The sequence below is a fragment of the Copadichromis virginalis genome, linkage group LG23 (assembly GCF_057382275.1).
Source record: "Copadichromis virginalis isolate Kocher_CV1m ecotype Utaka linkage group LG23, C_Virginalis_male_GT1.1, whole genome shotgun sequence".
Lineage (NCBI taxonomy): Eukaryota > Metazoa > Chordata > Actinopteri > Cichliformes > Cichlidae > Copadichromis > Copadichromis virginalis.
Window position 1 is genome coordinate 21,014,209 of NC_140639.1, and position 11,477 is coordinate 21,025,685.

The 11,477-nt window shown below is 38.8% G+C and overlaps 1 protein-coding gene across 6 annotated transcripts; it reads left to right on the top strand.

The window, feature by feature from the left end:
* The first annotated feature begins 659 nt into the window (after window positions 1–659).
* LOC146680781 (stonustoxin subunit beta-like) lies at window positions 660–10,826 on the top strand. Of its 6 annotated transcripts, none has more exons than XM_085449921.1 (11): window positions 660–798; window positions 869–978; window positions 3,708–3,789; window positions 3,956–4,175; window positions 4,447–5,941; window positions 5,990–6,277; window positions 7,222–7,395; window positions 7,617–7,790; window positions 9,141–9,296; window positions 9,700–9,746; window positions 9,909–10,826. In XM_085449921.1, the coding sequence occupies exons 1-11, from the start codon at window positions 709–711 to the stop codon at window positions 10,448–10,450; spliced, it is 3,378 nt and encodes a 1,125-aa protein (XP_085306047.1). In that variant the 5' UTR covers window positions 660–708; the 3' UTR covers window positions 10,451–10,826. The 6 variants fall into 6 exon arrangements, with proteins under 6 accessions (XP_085306047.1, XP_085306045.1, XP_085306046.1 ...); XM_085449919.1 differs by having other exon boundaries at window positions 660–797; window positions 844–978; XM_085449920.1 differs by having other exon boundaries at window positions 660–797; window positions 880–978.
* The last annotated feature ends 651 nt before the right edge of the window (window positions 10,827–11,477 follow it).

Consider the following 11,477-nt stretch of genomic DNA (forward strand, 5'->3'; position numbering starts at 1 on the left):
GTATTAGCAGTACTGAGTCCAGTTCTTAATGTAGCCTTCAGTATCTAATGTTGAAATTGCAGTGTGCATGGACATGTTGTGTTAAAATCACAAAAAAATCTGTGTATGAATTTTTGAATAGTTCAGGCTTGTAAATCATATGATACAAATTTGTGACCTCTATGAGGATTATTTCCCTCTATAGTTAATGTGCATCATCAAGCTATGTTCGGTGTATGTTTCCTTTTGATGAAATATCTCTGGAAACAAAAATTAAAGGTTCACAAAACAAACTAAAACAACAGGTTGCTTTTCTTTTGTTAGTTGAGTTTTAGTGAGTGAAAAGTCATTTTTCTTATTAAGAAGAGAATCTGAGGCAGAGATCTGAGGTCATGTGTTTGTTTGTTTCTGTTTTTAACTGAACATTAATTGAATAAAACTTCCAGTCACAGTGAATCTGTGTGTCAGTGAAAGCATCGCGTGTGCTTCATGGCGCCATCTAGTGGACTGATAGTAGAAGTAGAGCAGCTGATGGCAGCTTCCTCTGCCTCACACTGCTGTCTGACTGCATTCAGCTGACACTGCTGGTTTTCTGGTTCATCTCAGTGTTTGGACAACATACAATGCAGAGGGAGAATTTCAGTTGATGTGCACATGAATGATTAGTGTTTCCTCTGCAGGTGAAGGTAGAAAGTGTGTGTGAGCTGATGTGGATGTGAATTCAGCAGCATGGATCAGTGTGAGGACAGAGAGGAGGGAGTCCCTCCCTCTAAAACCACTCTGTGTGGGGAACATGAGAGCCAGACCAAAGCTCAGAGGTGAGATAACCATCTCTAACTGTCCATGACTTTTTCCATGTCACAGCTCAGCGCTCACATCACTCTTCATCATTATTCACAGGAACCAACCTGGACCTGAACCCAGCTGTGTGTCCTTAAAGAGTGACTGGTCAAAGAGTATTGGTGCTGATTTTAAAGGACAATGCTCTGCTGTGGAAAGGTAATCTATATCTGTATATATGTTTATTTTTTTCAGTAAACTTTCAAAAAAAGGGTTAATGCCAGATCAGCTTTTCACGTATCTATAATCAAATGTAGTATGAAGTCTTGAGTGAGGGTTTTTTTTTCCAGAAACATGGCATGGGAAGCATGTGAAAGCTTTATGATGTATGAGGTATTTGTCAATAAACCAAACTGAGATGAAGTCTTCAAACAGCTCTAGACTCTGTTGGTGGTTCTCAATGGCATCATCAGGACAACTAAACCTTTACTACCACAATGATATGACTCAGTGCTCATTTCCACACATCACTTCATGGACCTTTGGCTCAAGTCTCTGTGTGGGCAGATTTAATGTGAGCTGTCCTTATCACATTTTTTTAAATACATAAAGTGTGTATTTTCTTACCTGGGTCATCTTCTAAAAGTGTCAACACAAGAACTAGAGAAGAAATAGACATCAAGCCCCAAAGCAGCCTCACATTTTGACATGATAGCAAGATAAACAGGATACTTATGTGTCATCAAGGCCCAAGCACTGACATTGCAAAGGTCACACTGCATGTGCTCCGTTTATTAGTAGTATTTTTAGTATTTCTTCACGTCACTATGCAGGCTGCAAGTAGAGGTAACATGGGCCACGAAATAGGGACACAGGCATTAGAGCCTCTTAATGCGCATTTTGTTTAGGTTTCCACCAGGGTGGAATTACCAAAAATAGAGAGAGCATAGCCTAATATATGAAACAGGAAAAGACCGCCGTGTAATCCATTTATTTCAACAAAGTAACGGTAACTGTAACAGAATACAATTACTCATATTTTGTATTTTAAATACGTAGCGGCGGTGCATGTATTCCGTTACTCCCCAACACTGGCCAATACTGATCGATAGTTAGAGTGCTAGGAATATTTAGGGGAGGTTGTCACAAGTTGATCACAACCACCCCAATAGTGGTCTAAATAAATTAATGATGAAAGTTAAAACTTTTCATTGCTCTGGTGGCATAATGACTCCCTAATGAAACAGGAAGTTTTTGTTAAGAAGTTAAGAAAGCTTTAAAAAATCATAACTTAAAACCTCTGTCATGATGAAGCTTTTGTGATAATTGGTCCTAATGGTGGAGATGCTAAATTGGGTTTACAGCACCACCTACAGAATCTCAATGAGGCATCTACGAAACTGTTTCATCTGCATATATGAAATTTGATAGCCTGATGTAATAGCTCAAGAAAAAAAAACCCTTTTTGATCAATACTCTAAACTAGTGCAGTCAAAATTAACGCATTAACGCAGATTAAGCTGTCATCACGATTAACGCGATAAAAAAATTTAATGCTATTAACGCATGTGGAGTGTAGAATGCCTTAAAATCCCTGTAATTTTTCTGTCAACGCATTTCAGACAGTTTGCCCGCGTAGAGTTACCGTTGTACATGTGCAAATGGGCAGTTGATCTGGTAGTGACGGGCAGCTGAACCAATCAACTCAATATGGAAGATGATAAACACACACTGGCCCTCTCGATGGGAAATTTGAGTATTAAAAAAATAACCAGACGGAAGAGTCGACCAACATAAAGTATTATGCACATAGTGCTGGAAGGAATTATCTTTTCACCGAAGCACTTCCAGCTTAAAATATCCCATTGACGCGAAGCATACCTTAGCTGGGGATGGTGCTTTTTTTGCTCATGGAAAATGAAATGCAATTAATATAGATTAAAAATGAATGAGATTTAATTGTGATTAATCAAAATTAATCCACAGTAACCCTGTGATAAATCTGATTAAAAACTGTGATTGTTTGAGAGCACTAATATATATTATATATATTATATATATATATATAATATATATAATATATATTATATATTAGTGTATACTATTACTATATAGGTTTTTTAAAAAGTTGTATTTCACAGGAGAGAAACTGTGCTAAAAGACAGAAGAAAACTGTTTAAATTCTCTTTGAATTGCAGCATACATTCTTTGTGTTTATTCTCCATTTACTTCTTTATATTGCATAAATGTCAGTTACAAGCTTAAATATAAAGTTGAAAAAGTGTAATTGCAGCCAGGCTATTGATCAAGTAATTGTGATTAATCGCAATTAATTACAGAAAATTGTGAGATTAATTAGTTAATTTTAATTAGTTAATCTATTCACAGCTATTCTAAACATAACAGGAAGTCAGTCATTTTCAATCTAAGATGCAAGTTTTGGTTCAATTTTTGCCATTTTCTGGTCTTGTATTTATCAAACTTCTCCTCGAAATTGGAATGAATAAACAAGCCTAATCTAAAGGCTTTGGTGATGCTAAATTGTAAAGCTTTTGAGTTTTCAAAGAATCCGTCCACAACGGATTGTCAAACTTTGATCATTTGCCAGGGGAGATTAAACTGTCATATTTTAAATGTACTTTGTCCAGTCTATCCCAAATTTAACATATAAGATGGTATTCTGTTTCCAGAGACATCTACAAGCCAATATCAGCTAATGCTTAATGTTACTTCCAGGCACCGGGAAATCAATATTAACTGATAAAATCACATATGAAATTTAAAATTTTGGATCCAGACAATACACAGCAAAATAAGATGTAGTTGGTTTTCTTATACACAATCTAATGGGCACAGTCAGTTTCATCGCTTCTTGTAGTTTTAATTTATTCCTGGTTTTTTTTGTGGAGAGCCATAACATGAGCCAAGTCTTCATGATTTCTCCACAGGGTGAACAAGGAGAGCTCAAAGGTTTCCACTGATCAGTCTGGCCAGCAGCATCACCACATAAAACTTAACTCAATATTTATGGTCAGTACATGTGCAAAAACTACTTTTGCTATTTTCTATTTTGTTCACAGTGATCTCTATGCTGCACCTTTTAGACTAGTGTAAGGACAGTGTGTCTAACATTGATCCAATTTTTGGCTCCGGGATTTCAGTATGATCAGGTGAATCATAGAGTATTCTGTTCCAGCTACTGGAGGAAAACATTATCACTTTTGTGAAGAATGAGCTGAAGACGATCCAAAGAGTTCTGGTTCCAGACTACATGGAACCATTTGAGCGTCAGAAAAAGGATGAGAACGTGTTTGGAGTGAATGAACAGCAGAGAAGCAGAGAACCCTTCCTAAAGATCGCACTACACTTCCTGAGGACAATGAAGCAGGAAGAGCTGGCTGACAAACTGCAGAGCAGTAAGAGTATTTCTCTAAAGATCTTATCTGCTGGAAAAATTAGAAATTTTCTAATAGTTCAAGAGAATAATTCCCTAGTGTAGTGTTTTATACATTTACTTAGTAAGTGAAAGGTTGCAGGTTGGATTCTGGAAGCTGAAGACACAAATGAAGCTTGTGCATAAGTTCAGTAATGACACATCTGTCTACTACCCAGGTGTTTGATGGCTAGTATATTCATCACTTCCTCTTTGCTGTACAATAACTTAAGTTATTTCTTATGTGTTTTCAGAAATGTCTGCTCCAATTTGTACACATGATCTTAAAACTTTGCTGAAGAAGAAGTTCCAGTGTGTATTTGAGGGGATCGCTAAAGCAGGAAACCCAACCCGTCTAAATCAGATCTACACAGAGCTCTACATCACAGAGGGAGGGACCGCAGAGGTCAATGATGAACATGAGGTTAGACAGATTGAAACAGCATCCAGGAAACCAGACAGACCAGAAAGAACAATCAAACATGGAGAATTCTTTAATGCCTCAAGTGGAAGAGATCAAACAAACAGAATAGTGCTGACAAAGGGAGTGGCTGGCATTGGGAAAACAATTTTAACTCAGAAAATCATTCTGGACTGGACTGAAGACAAAGCGAACCAGGACATCCAGTTTATATTTCCATTCACTTTCAGAGAGCTGAATGTGTTGAAAGATAAAAAATTCAGCTTGGTGGAACTTGTTCATCACTTTATAACCACAACTAAAGACTCAGGAATCTGCAGATTTGAAGACTTCCAGGTTATGTTCATTCTTGATGGTCTGGATGAGTGTCGACTTCCTCTGGATTTCAACAACAATATGATTCTGACTGATGTTGCAGTGTCCACATCAGTGGATGTCCTGCTCACAAATCTCATCAGAGGGAACCTGCTTCCCTCTGCTCATCTCTGGATAACAACACGACCTGCAGCAGCCAATCAGATCCCTCCTCAGTGTGTTGACATGGTGACGGAGATCAGAGGGTTCACTGACCCACAGAAGGAGGAGTACTTCAGGAAGAGATTCAGAGATGAGAAGCAGGCCAGCAGGATCATCTCTCACATCAAGACATCACGAAGCCTCCACATCATGTGCCACATCCCAGTCTTCTGCTGGATCACTGCTACAGTACTGGAGGAAATGTTGAGAACCACAGAGGTGAGAAAGCTACCCAACACCCTGACTGAGATGTACATCCACTTCCTGGTGGTTCAGGCCAAAGTGAAGAAGGTCAAGTATGATGAAGGAGCTGAGACAGATCCACACTGGAGTCCAGAGAGCAGGAAGATGGTTGAGTCTCTGGGAAAACTGGCTTTTCATCAGCTGCAGAAAGGAAACCTGATCTTCTATGAATCAGACCTGACAGAGTGTGGCATCGATATCAGAGTAGCCTCAGTGTACTCAGGAGTGTTCACACAGATCTTTAAAGAGGAGAGAGGACTGTACCAGGACAAGGTGTTCTGCTTTGTCCATCTGAGTGTTCAGGAGTTTCTGGCTGCTCTTCATGTCAGTCTGACCTTCATCAACTCTGATGTCAATTTGCTGGAAGAAGCACAAACAATCTCCAGTAGGTCTGATAAAACACATTTCTACCAGAGTGCTGTGGATAAGGCCTTAGAGAGTCCAAATGGACACCTGGACTTGTTCCTCCGATTCCTTGTGGGTCTTTCAATGCCGACCAATCAGACCCTCCTACGAGGCCTGCTGACAACGACCGAAAGAAGTTCACAGACCAATCAGACTCTACTAGCATCCCTGCTTACACGGCTTAGAAGTAGTTCACAGTTCAACCAGAAAACATATATCAAGAAAAAACTCAATGAGAATCTATCTACAGAGAAAAGCATCAACCTGTTCCACTGTCTTAATGAACTGAATGACCATTCTCTAGTGGAGGAGATTCAACAGTCTCTGAGTTCAGGAAGTCTCTCTACAGATAAACTGTCTCCTGCTCAATGGTCAGCTCTGGTCTTTATCTTACTGTCATCAGAAAAAGATCTGGATGTGTTTGACCTGAAGAAATACTCTGATTCAGAGGAGGCTCTTCTGCAGCTGCTGCCTGTGGTCAAAGCCTCCAAAAACGCTCTGTAAGTTATCATGAAATCATCAATTATTTTTAAACACATGCCTGTCTTTAACAGAACACAAAATTGTATTTGTTATTATCAGGTTTGCTTATAAATTCCCTGAAAAGCCTTCAGTTGATCCAAAATGCAGTAGGGGTACTAACAGGGACTAGAAAGAGAGAGCATGTTTCTCCGATATTGGAGTCTCTTCATTGGCTCTCTGGTGAATCCAGAATCAAATTTAAAATCTTTATAATCACATACAAGGTCTTGTATAATTAAGGCCCATCTCTTAATAGTACCATATCACCCCATTAGAGCTCTTTGCTCTCAGACTGCAGGCTTACTTGTGTAAAAAGTGTTTAAAAGTAAAATGGGAGGCAGAGCCTTTAGATTTCAGGCCCCTCTTCTGTGGAACCAGCTAACAGTTTGGAAGTAGAAATAGTTCACTATCTCTACTTCTAAGATTAGGTTTAAGACTTTCCTTTTTGACAAAGGATATAATTAGGGCTGGATCACGTGACCCTGAGTCCTCCCTTAGTTACACTGCAATAGGTCTAGGCTGGCAGGGGATTCCCATGATGCACTGAGTGTTTCTCCTTCTTTCAACCCTTTTCACGTACCATGTGTTTATACACCACTCTGCATTTAATAATTTGTTATTATCAATCTCTAGCTGGTTCTCCCTGAGGTTTCTTCCTGTTAAAAGGGATTTTTTCCTTTTAAAAAAAAAACATAGAAAAGAGGAAGTTTTTCCTTACCACTCTCGTTAAAATGCTCATTTTAACGAGAAAGCATCAGACAGTCATATGATTGTTGGGGTTTTCTCTGTTTTATCCGTGTTATTGTAGGGTCTTCGCCTTATAATATAAAAGTAGCAATTGCTGTTGTGATTTGCTGTTATATAAATAAAGCTGAATTGAACTGCAATGACTTGGTCTATTTTATTATTGTTGTCTCTTCAGGCTCAGTAGCTGCAATCTGTCACATAGAAGCTGTGAAGCTCTATCCTCTTCTCTAAAATTAGAAGACTGTGGACTGAGATCTCTAGACATGGGTAACAATAAACTGCAGGATTCAGGATTGAAGCTGCTGTTGGCTGGATTGGAAATTCCATACTGTAAACTGGAAACACTCAGGTCAGATCATATTTGTCAGATCTATGTGCCTATCAGCCAAATGTTTGAATTTCCCTTCCATAAATAATAATTTCGATTTTACAATGGCATATTTAGATTCACATATTTTGTTTTTTTACATGTGCATGCAAGAGGGATGATAATGTCCATAGATTATGTATTTTCAAGAATTCAGGTAAGACGGTTTATGTTTGTTTTCTTTTTCATTACTCTCCAATCAGATTGAGCAACTGTAACCTCTCAAAGAGAAGCTGTGAAATTCTGTCCTCAGTTCTCAGCGCTTCATACTCTATTCTGAGAGAGCTGGACCTGAGTGACAATGACCTTAAGGACTCTGGAATGACCATATTGTCTTCTGGACTGGATAATCCACACTGTAAACTGGAAACACTCAGGTCAGCGATTTTAAAATGTACAACTTCTCATGGTTACCCTGTCCTCCAGGTACAGCCCCCTCCTCTCTTTCTCTCTCTTCCTTATTGCTCTAACTTTTCTCTACCCTGCCTGTGTGAGTGTGAATATGAGTGGTATCAACCAATGTTTTTCAGTGGCAGGCATGTTTCCTGGAGTCCTCTGGCAGACACTTTTCTCCTATCTACAGATTAGCTCCATACTTAAACTGTTTAGACTACTCTGAATCAACTGGAACCAACTCTAAGCCAGCCGAACCCACTCTTACCAACTCCTGTTGGATTGTTCTCTGGATTCAATTCCCCTGAGTTCAGTCAGTACTTCTTGAGGATAGGAAGAGAGACTGAAGAGCTGTTCTGGTTTGTAGCTTGTCCCTTGCACACTGAGAAGTGTCCTAAATATTCTGGAAACTGCCTTCTCACCAAATCAAACTGACCTCTTTTATCTAAGTACCATTTGCTTTCAGACCTACTAAATGAACTAGTTAATACTGATCAGTTCTCTGGCTCATAGCAACTCACTGCTCGAGTACAGCAGAATCCAGGTCAGTTAAGTAGCAGAGGGGGTTGTTAATCAATTTCAGCTGCTTTGCTATAAATGAGCTTAACAAATTGGAACCTACAAAGTGTGCATGAGAAGCCCGATTGGTATTTGTAGATTGGGCAAGTTCTCCCTATGCAAGTGTAAAATACATGAAAGGGGTCTGTAGAAATGACAGAGAACATTATGCATGTAACATCATTCAGCATGATCATTTTGGTGGTGTGTCAGTGATATCTCACTGAGGGATCCAAGGACCTCTACAAGCAAGACACCATGACTTGCACTGGGTATCAGAATGAACCCACTTGGACCCACTGTCAGACACTACACTAGGTTCTCTTGGTGTATGGTCTAAATCCAATAAACCACCTCTGGGAAATTATGTTTTGGTCCTCCGACGTCACTAGGTTACACCTCAAACTGACCAGGAGCTCAGTGACACCCTTGTCCAGATCTGGGAGGAGATCCCCCTGAACAAATATCTAAAACCTGATATTGTCAGACATGCTCTCAAACGCACACTACAGAGTACCATTTTGAGTTACTGCAATGAAATTTCAACAAAATGGACTAGCATGTTGCTTTTTTTAGTAGATTTTTGGGGTTTTCTTGGAATTCAGTTCTCCTTAGATTGATCATTTTCGTGACCATCAAATGATCTGGCTCTTGGTGGCGTTAGATTTTAGATCAAAGCGACTTTGTTTCTCCTAACAGTGCCATATAAAGAATACACTTTGTATTTAGCTGCCATGCTGTTTTCTAACAGTATCTGTCACATGTTGTTTTTTCAGGCTGACAGGATGCCTGATCACAAAATATGGTTGTACCTCTCTGGTATCAGCTGTGAAGGCCAACCACTCCCATCTGAGAGAGCTTGACTTGACTTACAATCATCCAGAAGAGGCAGGAGTAAAACTATTAGAGCAGCTAAGACTGGAAATTCTCAGGTAGGGAGAGGCCTCTTGATTCATTTAATCAGTAATAAAATATACCAAAATGTCAGGTTGAAATGATTACTTATGATTACTTATGCAATATCTAAACTTATTTGACTAGGTTATATATATTTTTTAAAAGTAATAAAAGCAAAAAAAAAAAACATAACGGTCTGATTGAAGATACTTACATGACAACCACAGGAAGGGACTTTAGACACATTTTCTTTAAATGTGTCAAAATGTTTGACTGTTCCAAAGGAGAAAATGAACCTCAGTTTGATTTAAATGAACTAAATAATGCACTTTAAAATTTTAAAATAAAAACTTAACAATATGTGTATGAGAGCAATGTAATGTCCATGTGTGCATGCTGAAAGAGACTGTGCTGGTCTGAACCCCCTCCTCCTTTCAGGGTGGAGCCTGCTGGAGTCCGATGGTTGAGACCGGGTCTGAGGAAGTGTAAGTGTGTTTTTAATGTGATTCATGAAAACAAAGCGGCACACATTCAACCATGTTCAAACTCTCACATGACATCTCTAATGTCAGGAGTCATCATCAAAGTGTCAATGAACACATGACAGATCAATAACTGCAGCTGGATGTATTTGTTCTCGCCGTCAGATTCCTGTCAACTTGAAATCGACACAAACACAGTGCACACAAACCTCAAACTGTCTGAAGACAACAGGAAGGTGACACGTGTGGTGGAAGGTCAGCCATATCCTGATCATCCTGACAGATTTGATTATTGGCCTCAGCTACTGTGCAGAGATGGTCTGACTGGTCGTTGTTACTGGGAGGTTGAGTGTAGAGGAGGAGTTAACATATCAGTAAGTTACAGAGCAATCAACAGGAGAGGAGACAGAGAACACTGTGTGTTTGGAGAGAATGATCAGTCCTGGAGTCTGAGCTGTTCAGATGATGGTTGTTATTTTGTCTGGCACAATAATAAAAAAACATCCATCTCCTCCTCCTCGTCCTCCTCTGTCTCTAACAGAGTAGCAGTGTATGTGGACTGTCCTGCTGGCACTCTGTCCTTCTACAGAGTCTCCTCTGACACTCTGATCCACCTCCACACCTTCAACACCACATTCACTGAACCTCTTTATCCTGGATTTACAGTCTTGTTTCCTACTTCCTCAGTGAATTTGTGTACAGTTTAGGATGAGGTAGGGGTATTCAATTCAAATTAAACATCCAGCAAGAGAAAATACAGCAAGAAAAGTCCAGAATATCATAAAATTCCACATTCATTATAATTTAGTGCAATATATTTTAATGTAGCACAACAGTTAGATCAAAGTCTGTGTATAGTTAATAACTGGCTGTCAAGTAAAAGAAATACAGTACAATTCAACAGGATTTAATTTTCACAATGACCTGGAGGGTACTCCACCGATAAAAGATTAATAAACTGCTCTTTCCTTTCCTTGTAAACATCTTCCCCTTCAGTCCTTTAAAGATGGAAGCTACGATTATTCCAGGACCTACATGTTGTTGTTCTGTCTTTTTCCACTCAAAGCTTCACAGTAAATATCAGTATGTTGTATTTCTCTGAAACAGAGGTGACCAACTGTGATATCAAGGAGGAATCACTGAGCTGCAGTGCCTTAAATGATGAATTAACAAACTGTTAAAAAACATTTTCACATTATTTTGTTTCTCTGGACTTTAGTTTTGTGTTATCATGAGCCTGTTCAGTGTCCAAATAAAAAACCAAGTCTTAAATGTTTCATTACAGTGAAACTTTTTTGTTTTATGAAGCTCCAACAAAACTAATATCTCATTTAATTTTGAAGGAGAACCCTAATGCTAAATATATTCATGCACCGTTAACCTTAGACTTATTTTGAGTAAATATCACATACAAACCTGTAAGTCGAACTCTTTCGGTCTGTGTTTGCATAACACTTCGAGCTGTTCATGTTTTACATGTTTTCGTTTTTTTATTTACTGATTTATGGATTTTCTTTCACTGATTAGATGTTTTTAATCTCTTCTTGTTCGCTTACTTGTGAAGACAACATTACATGATCATTTCCACCATCTCTGAAGGAACTTTGTTTACATGTTCCCATTTTGTCAGGGAGCTTTCTTTGTGTTATTAAAACTAAACAAATGAATAAATGAACAAACTACATGATGTTGCTTTACTCATTCTTTCATGGGTGTTTAAATTATCAAATTATT

Bases quoted from the DNA above. Each gene is read 5' to 3' on its own strand.
- LOC146680781 (XM_085449919.1), top strand. From the start codon at position 709: ATGGATCAGTGTGAGGACAGAGAGGAGGGAGTCCCTCCCTCTAAAACC. The intron at 7,791-9,140 runs GTCAGCGATTTT...TTGTTTTTTCAG, and splicing joins TGTAAACTGGAAACACTCAG to GCTGACAGGATGCCTGATCA. The intron at 9,297-9,699 runs GTAGGGAGAGGC...TCCTCCTTTCAG, and splicing joins CTAAGACTGGAAATTCTCAG to GGTGGAGCCTGCTGGAGTCC.